This window comes from Canis lupus, chromosome 3 (genome assembly GCF_011100685.1).
Source record: "Canis lupus familiaris isolate Mischka breed German Shepherd chromosome 3, alternate assembly UU_Cfam_GSD_1.0, whole genome shotgun sequence".
Taxonomy (NCBI): Eukaryota; Metazoa; Chordata; class Mammalia; order Carnivora; family Canidae; genus Canis; species Canis lupus.
In genome coordinates, this window is record NC_049224.1 from 53,162,021 (window position 1) to 53,185,659 (window position 23,639).

A 23,639-nucleotide genomic window follows, 5' to 3' on the forward strand; every position below is an offset into this window, starting at 1 on the left:
ATCCAACTCAGACTTTTTAAAATACAAGACAGTGGGGCACCTGGGTGGCTCGGCTGGTTAAGCGTCTGCCTCCAGCTCAGGTCCTGATCCTACAGTCCTGGGATCAAGCCCCACAAGGGGCTCCCTGCTCAGTGGGGAGTCTGCTTCTCCCTCTCCCACTCCGTGCTATGCTCTCTCTCTCTCATGCTCTCAAATAAATAAAATCTTTTTAAAAAAATCATCCACTTAAAAAATAAAATTAAAAAAATAAAATACAAGACAGTAATGGAGAGGAAAGGCAGCATCTGAAAAAGGAGACTCTGCCCTCACTTCAGGATTCAGGACAAATTATCCATGAGGCTGTGTCTGGAGAATTGGGCCAGAGGGCGGTTCCAAGCCTTTGGAGTAACGGCTCTGGGCCAGAGAGTGTATAGGGCTCTGTGCCAGAAAGCTCTGTTGACAAAGCTGACCCTTTGGCAGCTTCGGCTGGGAGTCTGGAATGTGGGTGAGAGGTGAGGAGTGGTGAAAGGGCCTAGGGCGGTCCCCTGGGTGCAGTCTGTCTTCCAGCCTCAGCTTGAAGGATAGTTATCTTCTTTCCTCCTCCTCCCCACCCCGCCGCACCCCTCTCACCCCTTTACCTTTCCACATGAGCATAGAGACCTTGGTCCTCCTGTATAAAGTAGATCCCAGAGCTAAGCATGGCATTCAAACATCTGTTGTTGGATAAATTCTCAGGGAACAATATTCAGTTGTGAATGTACTGGCCTGTACATCTATTAGGAATGTCTTTGGTTTTTAGAACCCCTCATGAATGCGGAGGCTCGGAGTGGGGAGGTAGTTAGAAACGAGAAAGATGCACAAGGAAGGATGTACCATTAAGGTTTTCACAAATTCCAGAAGGGGTGGTTATTATCCAAACTCATCACCCACCCTAAATTAGAGGACAAAAGTACCAAGATGGACACCACCATAACATGCCACCACAGATTTGAGGCCAACTTCTCCAGACAGAAGCCAAAGCACCATCTGAGAGTTAATACAGAAGACCCTCTCCTGGATGAGATCATCCCAGAGGTCTCTTTCAACGCAGATGTTCCGATCTAAAGCTTTCTTGATCATCTTCCTCAGCTTGGGTCCTCCAGGCGAGAGCTTATTTTTCCTGGAGCTCTCTCTACCAACTGTGTATACTCTGATCATCTCTGGATCGCCCTTCTTCATTCCCAGAATATATTCACAGATACAAGAGTGTCTTTTGTCTAGAAATTTATTAGACATAATTAACCTTTGATAGTAGAGGATCTGGACAAAGTAATATTTAATTGCTTAAAACGTTTTATTTGCCCTGACCTAGCAGCTTTCATTCCTCTTAAAATTCCCCAAGTGTTTTCTCAAATCTCGTTATCTTGACTAATCACTTTAAAAATAAGAGAGCCAAGGACCTGAGTCTACTTCTTAAGAATCTCATTCACATTTACGGGAAATTTATTTAGTGGCATTTCTCTTCTCATTTCCCTTCAGGTAAGTGAAATGGCTTTACTGATAGGACTGACATTGGCTTCCTACCTGACAGCATCCTATTTTTCTATATCACCGCCCTCCAATCGGAGGATCTGCAATCACAAATAAGAACTCAACACCCAAGATGGGAAGGAGGACCATGAATAAACGGTCTTCTCAGTAGCCCCTAATTGCTCTTTCCACTCCCCCAACCACCCCACACATATGAAGCCTGATTTATCACAGAAAATTGTGATGCTCCTCCATTCAGAGTATTCATGAAATTTCTTAACTGCATGAATTTTGATGAAAATTAATGTACAAGTACCCAAACTGTTATATGGCTTTAAATAAAAAATCTAGTTGATAAATCTAGATAGTTTTTTTTATATAAACCACTAACAAAGTTCTAAAAAAAGGCTTTTCACACAGGATTCTGGAGTCTCACACTTCCACTCAATCAGGAAGGCAACAAACTATTTTGGAAAGAACACTGGATTGGGAGTGAGAGGAATGAGGTGCTGGCCTGTTTTTTTTAACCTGTTTTGTCCATCTGTCACAGGCTACCCACAAGCACCTGTTGTAACCTCCCATATTACAGGTACTCTAGTCCTTTCCATGTGCTTCTGATTTCTGCTTACTCACTGTACTACCCAGTCATCATTTACACCATGAAGGGACCTGATGCATTTCTGATTCTACTTCCGGACAAAGAAATCACAGGATAAAAGGACGTAAGCCTAGCTCTCCTGTGTCTTGGCATGGGCCTCTATGGAGAAGTGGGGGGGGGGTGGGGAGGCAAGAGCTGGGGTTGGTATCTGGTCAGAGGAATGAGAGGCCTCTACTAGGTCTGAAAGAGGGCTGGGTATCAGACCTACAGTAGTGAGGCACACAACCAAAAGGTCACTGTATATTAATGTTCAATTGTTTGGGCCTTTTTCAATTTTCACCTACTCAGCAAATAGTAAGCTCCCACTATGAGCATATCAGATGCTCGATTAAGTATTAGATGAAAAGAAAATACTCAGAAATGCAGAAGTCACTCCATCTCTCTAAAAAACACAAATTTTCAGGCACTCCTGTTCTCCATTCTTGGCCCCACCTCTGCTCACATCGCTGGTCATGAAATGCTCCCATGAACGAGTCTCTATGCTCAGTATAGCATGGTCTGTGGCTCACAAAAATGTCCATCCTAAGGATGCTGTCTCTTCAGTCTGAAACCACTTCAGTGCATCTTCAGCCTCATCTGAGGATATGCCACAATGATGATGCCTGCTATGGAAGACACAAGACCTCCAAGTCCAATAAGGCCAGGATTGGACTTATAGATCCCCAACTGGTCCAAGGGGTTCAAGATATCACAGAAGTTCTTCACTGTGTCCAGGAACAAGGGAGGATGCTTCTTCAGAGAGCGGAATAAGAGAAGGAGAAAGGACTGGAGCCACTCTGTTTCCTCATCGGCCACGTTGTACTCAAGAGGATCCTGAGACAGTGACTTCTCCCTCTTTGCTCTGTTGTGTGCAATCTTTTCCATCTGCAGGGAAATTTCATACAGATCCCTGGCCAGGCTCAGCAGGAGAGAATAGTAGTAATGGCGGGCCGCCCACATTCGCCATTTCTCTTTGTTAATGCCAGAGGCAAGCCCTACGCTCCTCACCCAGAGGATGGTATCACAGATGAAATAAATCACACGGTTCACGTTGGCTAACGTTAGGCATACACGGGGCACCAGGTCAGTGGCATGAATGCTCTGCTGAGTCGCCTGCACAGCATGTACTACATTGCCTAGTCTGAACCCTGCAAGAAGAACCCACAACAGTTAACAAATATTTAGTTACTATGGGATATGAAGGCAGGATCCCTATATCAGGATGAGAGACCAGTGCTGGTGTTCTGACAACTAACTGTCATTTGAGGCTCAGTCTTCACTCAGGAATAAGGAAGGACTTTACAGCATATTAAGGACACCCAAAATGATCCTGGAAGGCATAAAACACAGCAACTCTTTAAATTTATCACTTCTATTCAAGTGAATACCTTAACACTGGCTTACAACATCCTTCAGGCAAGGTCAATCATGAGTGTGGATTGTGACATTTTACTATTATCAGCTTATCAGCTCTACATCTTTAGAAGTAGTACTATGATAACATGAAGTCTAGATGCAACTTTATTTACTTCCTTGTTTATTTTTGCACATATTAAGGTTTGATTCACTGTGGCCATTCCTCCCGACCCAGATGCCAATATCCTTTTGGAGAGTCCGATACCTTAGATTTTATTGACTTTCCAGACAAAAGACTGCTTTTTTGTTTGTTTTTTTGTTTTTAAATAAAACACCATTATCATTTTGCCATCTCTGTGTCCCAAAGCCCCTTCAGCTCCGTAGAGATGGTAGGATTTAGAGGATAGGAAAACTATTAATATTGTCATATGTGACTCCTAGTTGAATTCAATCAACCACTATAAGGCATAGCCATATCTGAGCATGTAATTCAATTAATCGGGGATGTATTAATCAACAAATATTTACTGAGTGTCTACTCAAAATGAGTTATAGTCCTAAACATTATGGAGAATACAAAAGAAGTATTTTCCATTAAGGACCATATTTTTGACTCAGCAAACACTTAATATCCTCAATAGACTTATAATCTCAAGAGAATGTCTCGTATTATATCAAAAATAACACAAAACAGAGTATGTAATGAATAATCCTGGGTTCCAGTTCGGACTCTTGCATCAAAATGGCTGAATGACCCTGGGTAATTCCTTCCTCAACTTCAGAGACTAGTAACCTCTAAAGGACCTGTGAGTTCTAACATACTAAAGAATCTGAGAACTTCTAATCCTATCCTTCAAAGCCATCCCCCAAAGCTCACCCTACCCCCAACATGCCTCCACTTGAAAATTTAAGTCTCCTGGGCACTCCGGTGGCTCAGCAGTTTAGCGCTGCCTTCAGCCCAGGGCCTGATCCTGGAGGCCAGGGATGGAGTCCCACGTCGGGCTCCCTGAATGGAGCCTGCTTCTCCCTCTGCCTATGTCTCTGCCTCTCTCTCTCTGTCTCTCATGAATAAATAAATAAAATCTTTTCAAAAAAAAAAAAAGAAAATTTAAGTCTTCTGTCAAACTAGTTTCCTCATTGATCGTCCAATACAATGGTCTGCTCATAACAGTTCTGAGCTTTCACGGAGGAAATCATCCTTCAGAAAGGCTCTCCTTCCCTTATTCTCTAGCTACAGCTCAAGTTCCACTTCCTCCTAAACCTTTCTTTCCCTCTATCCTAGCTAATATATTTGGCACTAAATCTTATTATTTACACCATGTAATCTTATTTGTCTCATAAAGCTCAGCACCATACCTAAGGTAGGTATGCAAAAATAATTGTTCAACATCTAATTTCTATATTCCACTCTAACATCTCCACCTTCCTGCTGTGACAACATCTGATTCTTACCAAACAACTAAGATTTGGGTATGAAATTGTTATTAGAAGTACGAGGTTTTCCCGGTATGCTTTATTATTAAATTGAATTAATAGAGTGTAAAACACTAACTTCATTTTTGCCTTGAACATGAAACCACCCCACAAACAGGCTGAGAACCACCCCATTGATTTTCTCTAGCAATCCCTCAAGAGAAGGAGAAAAGGTAAGCTATTCTGCTCTTCTAGAAAATACAAAGGCCTTCCAGGAGCCAGAAGCTCATGTTAGGGACTGCCAAAATGTTGTACAATTCTAAGAATGAAAGACGAGCAAAATGCCATATGTCCACTGGTTATAATTAAGCAAAAAGATACGGTACAGCACCAAGTGTGCACATAGGAGGGTGTTTGCAAATGGTCGGTAGCAAAACATCCAATTTTCTGGGCCTGTCATTTCATGAGGGCAGCCTTACTGGTCAACTTCATCAAAAAACATGATGGATTAGAAATCAATGATCTAGAAAGCATTTTGTGAATTACAGGGTCTGATGATTTGAAACCAGGAGCCACTGTCCCTCAAGAGACCAGGTACTTACATTTACGGCCAGTGCTCACACTGGACTCCAGTTTCTTGAGCTTCATTACCACCTTCTCTTTGCCAGCTTTAGGCTCTAACAAATATCTAAGCAACATGCATGTGTACTGAGTGGCTCTGAAATGGAAAAAAAAAATGAGGAGAATGATTTACAAACCAAACAAAATTTGATTCATGCAGTAAGGAAAGCAGAAAAGTGTGTTGCTAAAAGCAAAATTTCCAAGACAATTTCTCATGGAAGTGGCTCTTACAAGAGCATAATTTTGCAACAGTCACTCCAAGGGCCAAAGGGTAGAACATGTGATGGAAATATGACACAAAGGTAATGCAACAGAACTCTGCAGGAATAGTGAACAGCCCCTAAAGAGGCCTGTTGCTGGCACAGAGAAATGGGTAGTCAAAGCAGTAAAATGTACAAATATCTCCTTCATGGTAAGTTTCCAGTGATCCATATTCCTTATTTTCTCCTATATAGAATGATTTTTCAGATTTCTAAAATGAACTTTTTACCTACTACCAACTACTGATATGATTGGACATACACTCAGACCAGAACCAAATGAAAAGTTTAGTTGGCACATTGCTTAATTTTTTGTAAAAAGATCAAATACATGCCAACATAAATACATATAGATGTGTTTTTATATTTGTCTTTCAATATTAAGCAGGAGCCTGTATTTTTTTTTAATTTTTATTTATTTATGATAGTCACACAGAGAGAGAGAGAGGCAGAGACACAGGCAGAGGGAGAAGCAGGCTCCATGCACCGGGAGCCCAACGTGGGATTCGATCCCGGGTCTCCAGGATCGCGCCCCGGGCCAAAGGCAGGCGCCAAACCGCTGTGCCACCCAGGGATCCCGAGCCTGTATTTATATAAAACCCTAACTAGTTTTGTTTTGTTTTTTTTCCCTAAAAATACTAAATATTCAGTAAAGTGATTTTTGCTAGGACTATAAATAACAATCCTTACTAAAAGCATTAACACATGAGAAATTTTATATCACAGAATCAAACATCTAAACACATTAATATTTAACAAAGTGGGTGCCTGTTTCCCACAGTCCTGTAACTGCACTGGAACCACTGTCAGCTACCAATATTATGCTCAATAAAATGTGGCACATTTTCCAAAATGGTGAACTTGGTACTGGAGGTGAACTAAAAAGAATCAATCTCTCTCTTTCTCTCTCTCTCTTTTAAAGTAGCTTCATGAAAAAAAAAAAAAAATAAAGTAGCTTCATGGCCATAGGGCTCAAGCTGGTCACACCAATAAGTCCCCCTTTTTCAGATTTGGTGTAATAACAGGAATGTGTCCCAAACCAAGGTATTATTTTATGAATGCCAGTTAGTTTACGGGAGCTATAGATCACCATGGGTGTTGGGAAATAAATACTAGAGATCTCAGATCTTACTGAAAAGTATATCATAAACAATTTGTTTATTAACCAACCTCACTGATAAACCTTGCAGGGTACATTCCAAGAGCAGTGCATTAGAAGGCTTCTATTTTAATGAAGCTTGTATATAATGCAACCATTTAAAAAAATTCATCAAATTAATTACAACAGTAGTATGGGTTGGTTATTACTATGTGGGCACTGGAGTCAACCATGTGGATTTCAATCTCAGTTCTGCCACTTAGTTCCTATTAACCTTCTGCCTCAGTTTCCCAATCTGTAAAATGGGAATAATTTAGAGTATCTACCTCTTAGGGTTGTGATGAGGGTTAAACGAATGAACAGTTGTAACACACTGAGAACAAAATCTGGATAAAATCGGTTTCCAAAAGTCTCATGACTGGGGGCATTCATGGACTGTCTTAGCCCTTCCATATCCAGGAGAGAAGGGAAGGGAAAGATGTTAAATGAAATCACAACCCTAACTATTCTTTCTTTATTAAGAATCAACCAAATTTTTTTTTCCAACCAAATTTCTAAAAGAAATATCATTAGTGTTACTAATTGGAAACTAATTAGTGCTAAACCACAATCTCAGGGCACCTGGGTGGTTCTGTGGTTGAGCATCTGCCTTTGGCTCAGGTCATGATCTTGGGGTCCTGGGATAGAGCCCCATGTCAGGCTCCCTGCTAAGCAGGGAGTCTGTTTCTTCCTCTTCCTCCCACTCATGCTCTCTCTTTCTCAAGTGAATAAATAAAATCTTAAAAAAAAAAAAAAAAGCACAATCTCTGTCTAGTATTTCCAGCAGCATAGCATGCACCTTAGAGGTACAGTTAGTTCTGTCTCTCCATATTGTACTCTGGTGCTCTCCATATTGTACTTTGTTTTATGGTTCACAAAACTATTCCACACACTGGGCAGCCCGGGTGGCTCAGTGGTTTAGCGCCTGCCTTTGGCCCAGGGCATGATCCTGGAGACCCGGGATTGAGTCCCACGTTGGGCTCCCTGCATGGAACCTGCTTCTCCCTCTGCCTGTGTCTCTGCCTCTCTTTCTCTCTCTCTGTGTGTCTCTCATGAATAAATAAAATCTTAAAAAAAAAAAAAAAAAAAAAAACTATTCCACATAGAATCTTGAAGGGGCCAAGAGCAGGCTGCCCCAAAATCTGTACACTGATTATTTTAAATAAAAGTTACTGAAGAAACAGCTGGTACAAGGACACTCAGACTCTCCTTCATCCCCCAGAAAGCAGGAAATATATCTCCCACATGAAAAATACCCTCCCTGTACTAAGAAGTAAAATGATCAAATATTTTGAAATGTTCTATGTAGGAAATGTAGGAACAGGAAATCTTGCTTCCTAACAAACTTTAGTCAGATCTTTAATCATGGCCATTTTTAACATTTTTATCATTTATAGACAGTTAATACTTTACTCAGATTCTTTTACAAAAGCTTCCTGCAAATATGTTTTATCTTAAGAGATTCCTAAAAACGAATTTTTACAAATATAGGTTTCGATAACCTTAAGATTATAATACTGAACTGGGTAAGGAATTTTGTAACTAATGGAAGAAAAGAATTTAAGCAGATCAAGAATAAATAACGACTAAATGAACTTTGGAGAATAATTATAATTGACAATTTTGCTCGAAACATTGCTAATTTTTTAATGCTTTGTTTTACAGATTTAAGAAAAGTTTTTCTCTTAACCTATGATTTACAACAATTTCTTTCTCTCCTTATCTGATCCCTCCAGAATTCAAAAACTCTCATTGAATTATTCTATTTTTTTTTTTTTTTTGGACAAGATTTAGGTAAGTTCAGTAAGAATTAGTTCTCCTTGTAACAGGACACAAGTGGAAACATGGGTTACATTACCAAGGCTTTGACTGGAATGTCACACTTGGGAGACAGGCATTGACTAAGATATGACTGGACAGTTTTAAGGCAGTAAGGGTGACTCTAAGGAGCCAGTAAGGGCCTTTGGAAAAAGAGCCTGAGAGCTTGCTTACAGGGCTCCCAGCAGCCTTACCAGGTGAGTAAAGGAGGCCACTTCCTAACAGATCCAAGAACCTCAGGGTATTTTGGGGACCTCAAGAAGAGAAGAATTAACTTTTTTTTTTTTTTAAGATTTTATTTATTTATTCTTGAGACAGAGAGGGGTGGGGGGCAGGGGCAGGCAGAGGGAGGAGCAGGCTCTACGCAGGGAGCCCGACGTGGGACTCAATCCCGCCCGACATGGGACTCGATCCTGGGACTCCAGGATCACACCCTGGGCCAAAGGCAGGCGCTCAACTGCTGAGCCACCCAAGCGTCCCGAGAAGAATTAACCTTAATCTTTCGGTATTACAGGTGAAGTCTGATGGCAATATTTGACTTGGCTTCTGGCTTCAAGAGGTTGTTTAAAGTTCAGTATGGAGATTCCTAAAAAAAAAGTTCCAGCAAAGCCGATTTAAAAGAGCCTATATGTTTAATCACCATTTTTGCTTTTTGCTGCACTTATGTAAATAATCAGGCCAAGTTTATCCCAACTAGATTTATTTTGTAAGAAATTAGTCTTGATTTGGCTCTCTTTGGTAAAATGAGAGTGAGTATATGAAAAAAATTATGTTTCAATAATACACCTTTGTGGAAATTAGATTCAAATACAATTCTTTATAAACTGGGCTAGATCCTAATTTCTTCTACCTTCTTCCGAAGCCTGGTTACAATTCTCCAAACTAGTATTTTTGGTATTTCCTATCCTTTTGACATGAAATCATTTGATAACTAGGATTGCCTTTTTTCTTAAAGCCCTGCAAATTGAGTATGAACAACTTGATGTGAACTTCAGAAAAGTCACAACAGCTCACACATGAACAATCTTCATGCCTGGTGCTCTACAAGCCACTCAAGATGATCTCCAGAAACACTCAACTACAAACCAAGAAACTCTGTCAGGTTGCCACTGCCTGCCCTCACTTTATGTAAAGATGCTTTAAACCTTAACAACTAGAAATCTTTGACTGGCTACATTCAGAACTCAGAAGCTGGTTCATAATTTGATCTAATCATTAATTGTTTTTCTTTTGTTTCCCTAAAGATGCCTTATTTATAATCTGATAATTTGAACCCTGGCCAAACTTAGAACACACTGCGTCACCACCTCCTGAGTTTAACTAAAATGACCTATCGTCGGAACTAAGACACTGGTTCAAGGACATGGGACAATCTACCAGCTCAACTTTTAATGTAAGAAACTTCCAGGGAAGTTTCGGAAAGGGAAACTGTAGGGGCCAAGGGTAGGCCAACCCAAAAGGTGCCACTCTGGCATTTAGATTATTCTAAATAAAAGTTATTTAAGAAACAGCAGTGCAAGGACACTCAGACTCTTCTCCATCCCCCAGAAAGTAGGAAACACATCTCCCATGAGAAAAAAATACCCTCCTTGTACTAAGTAAAAAGACTTCCTTATCACCAAAGAAGGGCTTTAAAACAGAGAAATCTATAGAAACAAACCTCGTTACTTTTTTTTTCTCTTCTTCTCATCTTACTATTTCAGCCTAAATCCTGTTTAGGATTTGCTCCTAAATGAAGCTCCAAAACACCTGTTTTCTTTATCCTGCCAATTCTTCACAAATATATTGTCTGTTTGTCTAAAATGTAGACAAACTGCCTCCCTGGGTCATTTCTTTAGGTCTTAATTTCAATACTGGGACTCTGTGCACACACCTTTTTTTTTTTTCCCTGTTTCGTGTACATTTATTTCTTAGTCTAGTTGAAAGACCTTAAGGATAGAGGGAGAATCTTTACTTCCCTACAATCTCAGTGAGATAGAAGGGCAATAATAGAAGAGAAATACAAATTCTGTCTCTCCATAAGCATTTCATGGGGGTATTTGAAGCCACAACCAAGTGGCTGGCTTCCCGGGCCACAAATGTCAGCCCAAAGTTCATCTTAAAAATAAATAAAGAAACAAACAGGGGGGTGGGGGGGGGGTGGGGAGCGGGGCACGCCTAGTTGGCTCAGTCGGTGGAGCGGTGGACTCTGGATCTCGGGGTTGCCAGTTCGAGTCCCACTGTGGTGTAGCGATTACTTTGAAAAATTAAAAATTTTAAAAGATTTTGTTTGTTTATTCATGAGAGACACAGAGAGAGGCAGAGACACAGGCAGAGGGAGAAGCAGACTCCTTACAGGGAGCCCGATGCGGGACTCGATCCTGGATTCTAGGATCACGCCCCGAGCCTGGGTGGCTGACGCTCAACCGCTGAGCCACCCAGGCGTCCCCCCAAAAATTAAATTCTTAAAAATAACTCCCGGGAGGAATGCCGAGTGGAGAAGACCCGGTGTTCCCCGGGTTAGGAGAGCGCTGGTGGGTTGGTGTGCCGTGGTTGGGGTCAGGGCGGCCGCGAGGCCCGGTCCGGCAGAGTGCCGGCGAGAAGGGCTTTGGAAGCCAATTCCGTCCCGCCGCCGTCCACTGCGCGAGTCCCTCCTCGGGGAGCCAGGGGTCAGGGACCAGCTCGGGTCGCAGCGCCAGGAAGGGGTGCAGGCCGCCGGCGCCTGACTCACCTGAAGAGTCGGTCCCGGCCCTGGGTCTGGTTGGTGAAGCGCGTGAAGGCGTCCATGGCGCCCGGCCCGAGGCCACGTGTCGCTCCGGGTTCGGTCCCGAGTCCTCAAAGGTGTCACTGGGTCCCTGCGGGAGAGGCTGAATCTCCCCGCCTCCACCCGGGCGGGCGGGCGCGCCTTCGGAAGAGCGACTTCACGGGCTTCCGGCGGGGACCGGAAGTGGCGGTTACTAAGGAGACGCACCGCCGCCGGCCCAGGTGAGCGGAACTTCGGCCTCCCGGCGCGTGTTCAGCGATTCCCCGCGTGTCCCTGGACACCCCTCGATATCTAGAGTCTCCTAGAGAGGGGCTCTGCTGGGGGGGGGGGGGGTACCCGGGCTCTGAGGAAGGGGAGGACCCATCTCCCCAGCCTCGGGTGTCCCCGGAGATCCTGGGAACTCCCTGCGGCATCCCGAATGGAGATTCCCCCGAGGTTTTGCTTGGGGACTTTGGGGCTTAATCATTTCCCACCGCTATGCCTCTTGAGCACCACCAGCTGCGGGTCTGGGGAAGAAATGCTTAGCGCAGAAATCAGCCAGTGCGTGGCATGTACTTCTAGCATGGAAAACCCGGTAAATATGAGAGAATTTTCTGTTTGGATCATTGAGTCCTCAAAGAAGATTGCTGCCTGAGGATATCCTAGAAGGGCTAATATGAACAAAGTGGAGGCAGAAACTGATTTCGAGGAAATTGCACCACTGAACGTTGGTTCTTTGGGGCTTGAAAACATGGAAATCCCACCTGTTCCATAGCAGTAATTTTACGAAATATATCCCCTCTAATCAAAAAGCGAGGTCACCTATTTTTGTAATCGTTATTGCCTTGGTCATTCCTGCCCTTAAAATGTGCAGGCCTCGGGGTAGGATTGCAAATACAGACCCACAAACCATATGCTTTTTATTTTATTATTTTTTTAAAGAGATTTTGTATATTTTAAATATTTTTATTTCTTTATTTGAGAGAGAGAGTACCCCAGAGGCATGCAGTGAGTGGGGGCTAGGGCAGCAGGAGAGGATCCCCAGGGGACTGGTGCTGAGCACTGTGTGGGGCTCCATCTCAGGACCCTGAAATCATAACCTGAGCTGAAACCAAGAGTCAGAGGCTTAAAGACTGAGCCACCCAGATGCCCCAAAAGATTTTAAGTAACCTCTACACCCATCCTGGGGATCGAACCCATAACCCTGAAATCAAGAGTCCTGAGCTCCAAGGGCTGAACCAGCTAGGCACCTCTCCCACATTTCATATGTTTAAATATTTGAAAGGTTTTTAAAAAAAATATTTATTTAAGATAGAGCAGGAGCAAGAGAGAGAGACATGTAGGGGTGGGGAAGGATAGGAGAGAGAATAAGAGAGAGAAAGAGAGAGAGAGAGAGAGAAAAGCAGGCTCCTCACTGAGCAGGGAGCCCGATGCAGGACTCAATCCCAGGACCCTGGGAATCACACTCAGAGCAGAAAGCAGATGCTCAACTGACTGAGCCACCCAGGTACCCCTAAATATTTTAAAGTTTTAAGTCTAGGTAACCAATTGTCACATCAGATATGTTCTGTTCTCCTACCTTGTCATATATATTTTCATAATGACCTACAAGTTCAGTTTCACATTCAGAATTCTTGGGCTCCTTGAAATACCTGGAAACACAGCTGGAATGTGGGACTGTGGGGAGAGCTGGCCCCCAGTCCTTTCCCACCCGCCACTTCTCTTCTCATTCCTGGCTCCCATCCACATCACTTGAGGGGGCCTTGCATACAATGTGTGGATATTCCAAGCCATATCCAAGTTCTGCCCATACTCCTGCAAACAGCCACGTTCTGGCTACCTTTCAGGTCTAGGAGTGCACATATTAGCATCTGGGCCTGCCCTCAAGAGAAAGCTGGGAAAGAGGCTTGTGTCGGCCTTGGCATCATCTGGGCAGTGAATTTCAGGTTATAGTTACCTGAATGTGGTCTAGACTCCAGAAGAATGCATCTAGGCTCTGGGTACGTATAATCTCTTGGCCCCATAAATTGCTCATCCTTGTCAGAGGTAAGTGCTTGTAAGAGAGGCATTTAGTATTCTCTAATTTGATGTCCCAGGTCAGGGCAATACTGCAAGCAAATGGTTTGTTGATGCTGGCCATGTACCAACCACTGTGCTAAGGCCTAGGTTAATGAGTGACATAAGTAAATAGTAAATACAACACAGTGATATGATGATAAAGATGAGCACTTTTGCTTTTAAAGACAGATTTATATTGTTTCCTACACCTATAATTCTTCCTTTTCCACAATATTATACAAATTGAATCATGTAGTATATAGCTTTTTCTATCTGATTTCTTTCACTTAGCATCATGCATTTGAGTTTGTTCCATGTTGTATATATCCTATCTGTAGTTTTTGGCTTTTTATTGTTAAAAAAACAAAGTCCATTGTATGGATGTACCATAGTTCATTATCTCTTCACCCACTGACGTACATTTGTGTTGTTTCTAGTTTGGGGCAATTATAAATAAAGCTACTGTAAATATTTAAGTACAGATTTTCATATGAAACAAACTTTTCTTGTGTAATATGTAGGAATGGGATTCCTGAATCATATGACAAGTGTATATTCAACTTTGTGAGAGATTGCTGGACTGTTTTCCAAAGTGGCTATGCTATTGTTTTTAAGATTTTATTTATTTATTCATGAGAGACACAGAGAGAGAGGCAGAGACACAGGCAGAGGGAGAAGCAGGCTCCTTGCAGGCTCCTTGAGCCCGATGTGGGACTCAATCCTGGGATCCCGGGACTCCGGGATCATGACCTGAGCCAAAGACAGGTGCTCAACCACTGAGCCACCCAGGCGTCCCAGTGACTATGCTATTTTATCTGGTCGCCCGTTGATAAACATTTGGGTCGTTTCCAGTTTGGAGCAGCCAAGCCATAATGAACATTCATATATAAGACTACATGGGGACATATGTTTTCATTCCTTATACCTAGGTGTGGAATGTGGAATGACTGGCTATTGTGGTAGGTAGTAGGTTTAACTTTTTAAGAAATTGCTAAACTGTTTTCCAAACTGATTGTACCATTTTATCTTCCCAACAGTATTTGGAGGAGTTCCGTATCCTCCACATCCTTGACAACACTTGGTGTGGTCTTCTAGCTTTAGGCATTCCAGGGATCCCTGGGTGGCGCAGCGGTTTGGCGCCTGCCTTTGGCCCAGGGTGCGATCCTGGAGACCCAGGATCGAATCCCACGTCAGGCTCCCGGTGCATGGAGCCTGCTTCTCCCTCTGCCTATGTCTCTGCCTCTCTCTCTCTCTCTCTCTCTCCTCTATGTGACTATCATAAAAAAAAATAAATAAATAAATAGGCATTCCAGTACACATGTTGTGGCATCTCACTGTGATTTTATTTGCATTTCACTAACTAATGATGTTGGACATATTTTCATGTGCCAATATGCCATCCGGTCTATCTTCCTTCTTTGGTTAAGTGTGCAAATCTTTCGCCCATTTGAAAAAATTGGGTCATTTCTTATAATGGAGTTTTAAGAATGTGCAAAACATTCTGAACACAAGTACTTTATCATATATATGACCTGCAACTATTTTCTCCCAGTCTGTGGACTACCTTTTATTTTCTGGACAGTGTTTTCTGAAAAGGATAAATTTATTTTTGGAAGGTTTAAATTACTCATTTCTTCTTGTATAGGTTGTACTTCAGTGTCATATTTAAGAAATCTTTGTCTAACTAAAGACTGCAAAAGTTTTCTCCTATATTTTTTTCTAGAAGTCTTACAGTTTAAAATTTTACATTTAGGTCTATGATTTACTTTTTGAGTTAATTTTTGTATATGCTGCAGGGTATAGATCAGAGTTCATTTTTTTAAGATTTTATTTTAAAGATTTTATTCATTTGAGAGAGAGGGAGAGAGAGAGGGAGAGAGAACAAGTACATGAGTGGGGGTAGGGGCAGAGGGAGAGAGAGAGAAGCAGACTCTCTGCTGAACAGGAAGCCTGACACAGGGCTCAATCCTGGGACCGCGGGATCATGACCTGAGTTGAAGGTAGATACTTAACCAACTGTGCCACTCAGACACCCCTTAAGATTTTGTTTTTAAGTAATCTCTACACCCAACATGGGATTTGAACTCATAACCCCAAGAGTCATGTGCTCTACCGAATGAGCCAGCCAGGTGCCCCCAGAGTTCATTTTCTTTTCCATTTGTATATCTAATTGCTGCAGCATTACTTATTGAAAAAAAAAAAACTATCCTCTTTTCCATTGGATAATCTTTACTGTGTCAAAAATAAGCTGTCCATACATATGTGAGTCTAATTCTGGGCTCTTTATTTGATTTCACTGATCTATTTGTGTATTTTTTTAATAGATTTTTTTTAAATTTTTATTTATTTATGATAGTCACACAGAGAGAGAGAGAGGCAGAGACACAGGCAGAGGGAGAAGCAGGCTCCATGCACCGGGAGCCCGATGTGGGATTCGATCCCGGGTCTCCAGGATCGCGCCCTGGGCCAAAGGCAGGCGCTAAACCGCAGCGCCACCCAGGGATCCCTCTATTTGTGTATTTTGATGCCAGTACCACACTGTCTTGATTCCTGTGGCTTTATAATAAGTCTTGAAATAGGTAATGTTAATCCTCCAATTCTGTCCTTCTTTTTCTAAGTTATTTTGGCTATTATAGGTACTTGGCATTTCCATATGAATTATAAAACCAGCTTCTTAATTTCCTAAATTTTTTTTTAAAGGACAGCTGGGACTATCATAGGGATTGTGTTGAATTCATAGATGAATTTGGGAAGAATTGACATCTTAACAAAATTGAGCCTTCCAACCTATAAGCAAGGTATTCTGTCCATTTATTGAGGTCTTCTTTAATTTATCTCAGCAATATTTTACAGTTTCAGCATACAGGTCTTATACATCTTTTGCCAGACTTATCCCTATTTCATATTTTGATACTATTATAAATAGTATTTTTATGTCAATTTTTGTTTCTTGTTGCCAGTTTATAGAAATACAGTAGGTTTTTTATATTGAAATTCTATCCAGCAACCCTGCTAACCTCATTTTATTAGTGTTAGTAGATTTTTTTGGTAGATTTCATCAGATTTACTATATAAATAATCATATTGTGTGGGAATAAAGACAGCTTAACATCTTTTCCAATCTGGATACAACAGCTTCATCACCCCAAAAATCTCCCTCATGCTATCCTTTTTAAATAGCATCCTCCTGGGACACCTGGGTGGCTCAGTTGTTGAGCGTCTGCCTTCGGCTCAGGTCATGATCCTGGGGTTCTGGGATGGAGTCCTGCATCAAGCTCCCCAGAGGGAGTCTGCTTCTCTCTCTCCCTATATCTCTGCCTCTCTCTGTGTGTCTCCCATGAATAAATAAATAAGATTAAGAAAAATAACATCCTCCCTCCACACATAGCTCCTGGCAACTACTGATCTGTTCTGCATTACTTGTTTGTGTTTTCTAGAATGCCATATAAATGAAATCACTGCACATAGATTTTGAGACTGGCTTCTTTCACTGTGCATAATGCCTTTGAAATTCACCCATGTTTTTGTCTGTATCAGTAGTTTTTCACTTTTTATTACCGTGTAGTATTCCTTATGTGGCTATCCCACAGTTGGTTTATCCATTTATGTGGTAAAACGTATTTGGATTGTTTTTTTATTTGGGGCAATTAAAAATAGAGCTGCTATAGACATTTGTGTACAGGCTTTTGTGTGAATGTAAGTTTTCATAGTCTTGGAGTAGATAGATACCTAGGAGTGCAATTGCTGGGTTATATGGTAAATATATGTTTACCTTCATAAGAAACTGCCAAATCCTTTCCTAGAGTGGTGGTATCATTTCGTATTCCAGTTGCCCCACATCTACATTAGTACTGTCAGTGTGTCATTTTTTTGTATTGTATTGTCAGTATTTTTTTATTTTTGCCATTCTAATAGGTATTTAGTAGTGATCCATAAGTTAGTGAGAAGTGTGTTATTCTTGAGCTCTTGTGTATTTCTAAATATCTTTGTGTCATTGATTTCTGAAATAATTCTGTGTGGTCAGAAAATACTTTGTATTTCTTGAGTATTCTTAAATTTAAGAATTGGCTTATGTCCCAGAATATGATTTGTCTTGAAAAATGTTTCATGTGTACTTAACAAAGAAGCTGTCTGCTGCTGTTGTTGGGTAGGGTGTTCTAGAACACTGCTCCACTGTTCTTTACCTCCTTAGGAAATCTGCTGTCATCCTCTATTTTGTTCCTTTATTCATGTCTTCTTTTTCTATGGCTGCTTTTGAAATCTTGTCTTTATCACCAGTTTTTTAAAAAGATTTTATTTATTTATTCATAAGAGACACAGAGACAGAGAGGCAGAGACATAGGCAGAGGGAGAAGCAGACTTCATGAGGGGAGCCTGATGTGGGACTTGATCCCAGGACCTTGGGATCACGCCCTTAGCCGAAGGCAGACACTCCATCACTGAGCCACCCATGTATCCCATTTATCACTAGTTTTATTCATGAAGTGCCTTGGTATAGATTTCTTCGTGTTTCATTTGCTTAGGACTTATTTTTTTCTTGTATCTGTGAGTTTATAGTTTTCATCAAATTTAGAAACATTTTGTCTATTTCTACAGATTTTTCTGTCTCTTCCCCCTTTAGGGAGTTCAACCACACTTATGTTAGGCTACTTCAGGTTCTCCCACACCTCACTTTCTTCATTTTTTTCTCTCTTTTGTTTCATTTTTGTTTCTGTATCTTTTTCTGTATCTTAAAATTTATTTATCTTCTGTCCATGTAATTCGTTTTGTTTTGAGAGCTTGTGATTAATCTAATCAAATGTAGGGGTGCCAGAGTGGCTCAGCTGGTTAAGTATCTGCCTTCGGCTTGGGTCATGATCCCAGAGTCCTGAGATAGAGCCCCGTATCAGACTCCCTGCTCAGAGGCAAGTCTGCTTCTCTCTCTCCATCTGCTCCTCCCCCGCTGATGAGCACAAGCATGTACTCTCTCATACTCTCTCTCTTAAATAAATAAATTTAAAAAAATTTAAATCTAGTCAAATGTATTCTTTGTCTCAACATGGTAATTTTCATCTCTAAAAGTTTGTTTGGGTTTCTTTGTATCTTCCACATCTCTAGCTAACATTTCCTCTTGGTTTTTGAACATGTGAAATATAACTGTTTTGTCTGCTAATTCTATTAGCTGTGTTGATGATGAGTCAGCTTCAATTGAGTGACTTTTCTATTTATTATGGCTATGTTTTCTTGCCTCTGCAGGCCAGGTAATTTTTTTTATTGGATCCCAGACATTTATTTCATTGAATGCTGGATATTTCTGTATTCTTGTAAATATTCTTGGGCTTTGTTCTGGTATGCAGTTAAGTTACTTAGCAATTTTTTGATCTTCTAAGATTTGGCAATACCAGAGAAGCATTTATTCTAGGGCTAATTTTTTTCCACTAGTTGGCAAGACTCTTCTGAGTACCCCATCCAGTGTTTGTGAATTATGAGGCTTTCCAGTTTCCCTGGTGGAAACTGGTATTATTCCTGGCCCTGTGTGAGCTCAGCTTACTGTTTCTACCAGTTAATTCAGGTGGTTCTTTTCTCTCATATTGAGACTCAGCTATCTCCTCTACTCATGCACTGGAAACATCACAGATGTATTCTAGCAGACGAGGAAAGATGATGGCAGCAGGTTTTTATAAGAGTTCCACGGCCCCTAGCACTTTGACAGTATAAGACCCCACTCTGCTACATGTTAAGCATCTTAAAATGGACCACAGGTGCCACATTAAATGCCTTTATTTAACTGTAATTTTGAAAGCCTTTTTATAATTTGTATAGCTTTGTGTTTTATGAAGTACAGATTACTTGTTCTTTTCTATGGTCTGACATGTTACGCATACACACGGATTGGAACTGATAAATTGTAATATTTTGTGAGTGTTTAATTATTTTGATTTTGTGGGGATTCTGTTTTGTTTTAGTCCAATTTTTTTGAGTCTCCAATATTTTTGTAAGCTCTAGAAAAAAATTTCACAGGCCTACAAAAATACACTCTGCCTACAGAACTCCTGATTGGTAGCAGTGAGCCTAGAGAGAAAGGAACAAAAGAGACAGCTAGGATTGCAAGTGCTTGAACGGCATCTGGCATCTGGTTGGAAGTGAGGGAAAGGAAAGAGAGCAATCCTGGTTCACTACTCAGCTGGCCTGGGCACAACCATTTGCAGACATGGAAGAAGCAAGAGAAAACCTAAGTGGTAGGAGAGAGGTTGAATTCTCATTGGGACCGAGACAGACCGTCTCTGAGCAGGAGATGGAGAAAGCAGCAAGAATGCCAGATTCTTCTCCCTGCACTATACCACACATTATCTTGGGCTGGCCTGGAAGATGTGACTCATCAATACCCATTTCTGCCGATATCCTTATAACATGAAGAGCATACCTTAGCAATGCGGTAACAATCCTGTGATAAATCAGGAGAGTGGCAGTCTCTAGAAGAAATAGTCCCCATGGGATTTTACACTAGAAAGGGTAATAATGTGCTGTTTTCTGGTAACTTCCCCTTTTTCTCAGAGTACCTCTGCTTGCTTCCTTTATCAGTTATTCAGAGTTTCATAAGAGTTCCCCGTGCCAGCTTCTGTGATGTCAATCCCCAGAAGTCAAGTTGAGAAGAAGAGGTTCTCCAGTTTTACAGGAAAGGGGCTCCTGGAAGTGCCATCCCCAACAGAGAAGGACTGGCCAAAGGATGATGAAGGTGATTATGTCTTCAAAGATTCAGGTCAGGAGATGGATTCCCTGCCTCAGCCTTATCGAATGATCAACAAGATGGTGAACCTTCTATTTGACCAGTCTTGGAAAGTTATCCAGGAGAGGGATGCATTGAGGGAAGCTGAGCTCAGCCGGATCCAGCCTGTCACCTACCCTCCACATGTAGAAAACAAGGTATAGAGCAGCTGACCAGGAGTCCCTGTTTCCCAGTTGAGTGTTAATAAATGAAAATACCTGATTCAGGGAAGGAACTGCTCCAAGGAACCTTCATTCACAAGACAGATGCAATTTTGAAAGATTATAGGCATGCTCATGGTGATTAAAATGGATCTAGTAATTGCCTGGGAAATGGGTGTTCTAATTAGTTGAAGATTACACAGAAAATCTTTTATATTCTATTGCTATTTAATAATATTTCTGGGGGGGAGCCCTGGTGGCTCAGTGCTTTGGCACTGCCTTCAGCCTGGGGCATGATCTTGGAGACCTAAGATCAAGTCCCATGTCGGGTTCCCTGCATGGAGATTGCTTCTACCTCTGCCTCTCTCTCTCTCTCTCTCTCTCTCTCTGTGTGTGTGTATGTGTGTGTGTCTCATGAATAAACAAAATCTTAAAAAATATATTTCTGAATGTATTAATCACCCTCTTGCTTGATAGTTGAGAATCTGCCAGTGTCTCAGCTATAGCCCTTTCCATAGTGTTCTCAATGAAAAGAGTACAGGGAATGGGGCCGCCTGTCCATTCATCACAGGACCTGTGGTCATGGTTAACATTGTAAATGTGTACTTATTCTTAACTTATTTGTGTTCTCTGGCCCCTTTGTCCTAAAAATAGAATGCTATGACTTTCTTGATGCTTGGGCAAGATAATTAGATAAGCACTGTTTGGGGGTAATATTATATCTAGGAAGGGCCCATATGCCTCTTTGAAAAGCTAGCTCATATTCTTATAGATGGGGCAGATGAAAATCACTCCTTTTTTTTTCTTTGTTTTTATTTTCCCAGCTCAGCAAGATGCCAAATTGTATGGCAGTTTCCCAAGACTATGTCTTCATTGGAGGAGCCAAAGGATTCTCCATCTATAATCTGTACAGTGCTAAACAAATATGTATTTGGGAGAAACTTAAGGTCGATGTCACTTCCATCTGGACCACAGATTTAGGGAATGAAATACTTATTGCTCCTGTGGATGAAATGGGTACAGATTCTCCCTCTTATTTGTAGCCTCATTTATAGTTATCTGTAGACTATTTAATTTAATCTCCTTTCCAGGTATGGGTGGGGCCATGTAATATTGACTTACATCTACAGAACAGGATGGTGTTCTAAGCACTAGTCTGTAGGTTGGCCCATTTAACCCTCACAACAGCCCTAGGAAGTAAGTACAATTCATTATCCCTGTTTTTTCAGAAAATGCATCTGAGGCATTGAGGTTAAATAACTCACTTGAGGAAATGTAGAAGGTGAGTGGCACAGGCAGGATGCCAACCAGCCAGTATGAACCCAGACTTCATACCCTTTGGGCACTCAGAAGTCCTGCTGCTCATATAAACCAGGGATTGTTTCTTTCCCTTCAGCCTGAGGGCGAACCAGGCCTTCACAGGGCCTACAGTACACAAGAACCTTAGACAGTGTAATAGAGGACACTGTTTATGTAGGAGAGTGACCTGACTCAATCGGTGTTTTAGGAAGGACACCATGGTAGGAGTAAGTCAAAATGAGAGGCAGAAATGTTTGGTTTTGTAGTAGTTTGCTTGTCTGGTGATGCAGTTCTCTAGTATCCCCAAATAAACCTATCTTCTGTTGGGGGAGGGAGGGAGAGGAAGAGGAAAGAAGGAAGGAAGGAAGGAAGGAAGGAAGGAAGGGAGGGATGGATTTGAGTGAGGTGTTCTTTCTTCGTACAGTCGGGTCCTCCTTCCGTCCTGGCTTCCTTCCTTCCTCCTCCTTCCTCCCTTCGTCCTCTCCTTCCTTCCTTCCCTCCCTCCTCCCTCCTCCCCTCCCCCCCCCCCCCCCTCCCTCCTCTCCCCTCCCTCCCTTCCCTCCCCTCCCCCTCCCTTCCCTCCCTCCCTCCCTCCCTCCCTCCCTCCTCCCTCCCTCCCTCCTCTCCGCTCCCTCCTCTCCCTCCCTCCCCTCCCTCCTCCTCCCTCCGATAAACATGCCCTAACTATTGCTTTCATCAGGGAGAGAAATTCTGAAGGTCTGAACCAAGGCACAGGCTATTAAAACGAGAGGAAAAAATCATAGTATTGTTATGTAAGATGCAATCATTGAGGAAACGAGGTGAGGGATATATGGGAACTCTGTACTACTTCCAAAACTTTTCTATAAGTTTGAGCATGTGCAGCCTTGAGGCAGCTAGAATGGGAATGTTGATACTTAAGAGGAGTTTGGTCTAAAGATGGGATTGCATTTATCACTCTGCATTATATCTACTTGGAATCCTATCTGTGTGACCCTCAATGTAATGCATTTGAATGCAGCAACTGCCTTGGTTGTCCGTAGCACATCTGTCGTGCAGCAGATATCCCTTGGATATTTATTGGGTTGAGTTAGGCCTGCACCCACGGTGGGCTCTTTGCCTTTGCCTTTCTGGATTATGGGTGTCAGGGCAAGTTCTGAGTGTCTCACCGAGGCTCCCAGGATAAGAGAATGGGTAGCAGTAGGCAGAGAGGACCCAGGAAGGAGAACAGCCTGAACATGTCGAGTCAGTGGGAGAGGAAGCTAGGGAAACAGATCGGCAGGAGCCAGTAGGGCAGGGGGAGGCCTAATAACCCATGAGCACAAGATGATAATTCAAAAAGTCAGATATAAAAATCCCAGTTTTTCTTTGACTTACTTGTTTATTTTACATTCTCTGTTTCAGGTATTGCTAGACTGTTTTACTTTTATAAGGATAGTCTTTTCCTAATCAAAGCCATCAATGAAGCGGTAAGTTCATGTTCTTTCCCTTATAGCTGGGCCAAAAGCTGTAGCAAACAAAGTTCACTTTTACTGTGGAGGTGATGACAGCTGTCCTAGGGTAGAAAGGAAGAGACTCTCTGGACAGAGAGCCTCCTCCAAAATATCCAACTTAGATCCCCCACCAGCTGAGGGTACATGCTGGATGCCCTGGATTTATTCAGAGAAGTTCCTAAGGAACTCCAGTCCAGACTGAGCATCAGACCAATATATTCAGCCACTATTTATAAGTCCCTAAATGTTCCAGGCTGCTTCACGTGCTGTTCCTTCTGCTCACGTTCTGTTCTCCTTGCCTCCCTACCTGCTATGAGTGCCTCTTAAATATCCCTCGTTCCCTTATATTTCATTTAAGACCAGCTCAGATTATCTCCTTCTCTGAGATACTTTCCCTTATATACTCAAAAAGGACCCAATCTCTCCCTCCTCTGCCTGGCCCCATACAGAG

The 23,639-nt window shown here is 42.0% G+C and overlaps 2 protein-coding genes and 1 long non-coding RNA gene across 15 annotated transcripts in view; 2 read left to right on the forward strand and 1 right to left on the reverse strand.

Annotated features, from left to right (window-relative positions):
• Nucleotides 1-1,225: 1,225 nt before the first annotated feature.
• PEX11A (peroxisomal biogenesis factor 11 alpha) lies at nucleotides 1,226-11,646 on the reverse strand. Of its 2 annotated transcripts, XM_038532844.1 has the most exons (3): nucleotides 11,442-11,646; nucleotides 5,497-5,612; nucleotides 1,226-3,273 (listed from the first exon to the last, which is right to left on the reverse strand). In XM_038532844.1, the coding sequence occupies exons 1-3, from the start codon at nucleotides 11,495-11,497 to the stop codon at nucleotides 2,702-2,704; spliced, it is 744 nt and encodes a 247-aa protein (XP_038388772.1). In that variant the 5' UTR covers nucleotides 11,498-11,646; the 3' UTR covers nucleotides 1,226-2,701. The 2 variants fall into 2 exon arrangements, with proteins under 2 accessions (XP_038388772.1, XP_038388773.1); XM_038532845.1 differs by lacking the exon at nucleotides 5,497-5,612 and having other exon boundaries at nucleotides 11,442-11,628.
• LOC111095223 lies at nucleotides 8,774-10,241 on the forward strand. Of its 2 annotated transcripts, XR_005357070.1 has the most exons (3): nucleotides 8,774-8,928; nucleotides 9,687-9,859; nucleotides 9,976-10,241. It is a non-coding gene; the product is annotated as an uncharacterized LOC111095223 (long non-coding RNA). The 2 variants fall into 2 exon arrangements; XR_005357069.1 differs by having other exon boundaries at nucleotides 9,687-10,241.
• The window catches only part of WDR93 (WD repeat domain 93), a 48,326-nt gene continuing 36,247 nt past the window's right edge, over nucleotides 11,561-23,639 (forward strand). For 2 of the 11 annotated variants that reach the window (XM_038532840.1, XM_038532836.1), the window contains exons 1-5: nucleotides 11,652-11,695; nucleotides 13,301-13,453; nucleotides 20,073-20,414; nucleotides 21,242-21,434; nucleotides 23,100-23,164. In XM_038532840.1, the coding sequence (XP_038388768.1) occupies nucleotides 20,115-20,414; nucleotides 21,242-21,434; nucleotides 23,100-23,164 (558 nt within the window). In that variant the 5' untranslated portion in view covers nucleotides 11,652-11,695; nucleotides 13,301-13,453; nucleotides 20,073-20,114. Of the gene's footprint in view, nucleotides 11,696-11,721; nucleotides 12,049-13,300; nucleotides 13,454-20,072; nucleotides 20,415-21,241; nucleotides 21,435-23,099; nucleotides 23,165-23,639 lie in introns of those variants that run through there. The other 9 variants (XR_005357068.1, XR_005357067.1, XR_005357066.1 and 6 more) reach the window with 9 other exon arrangements.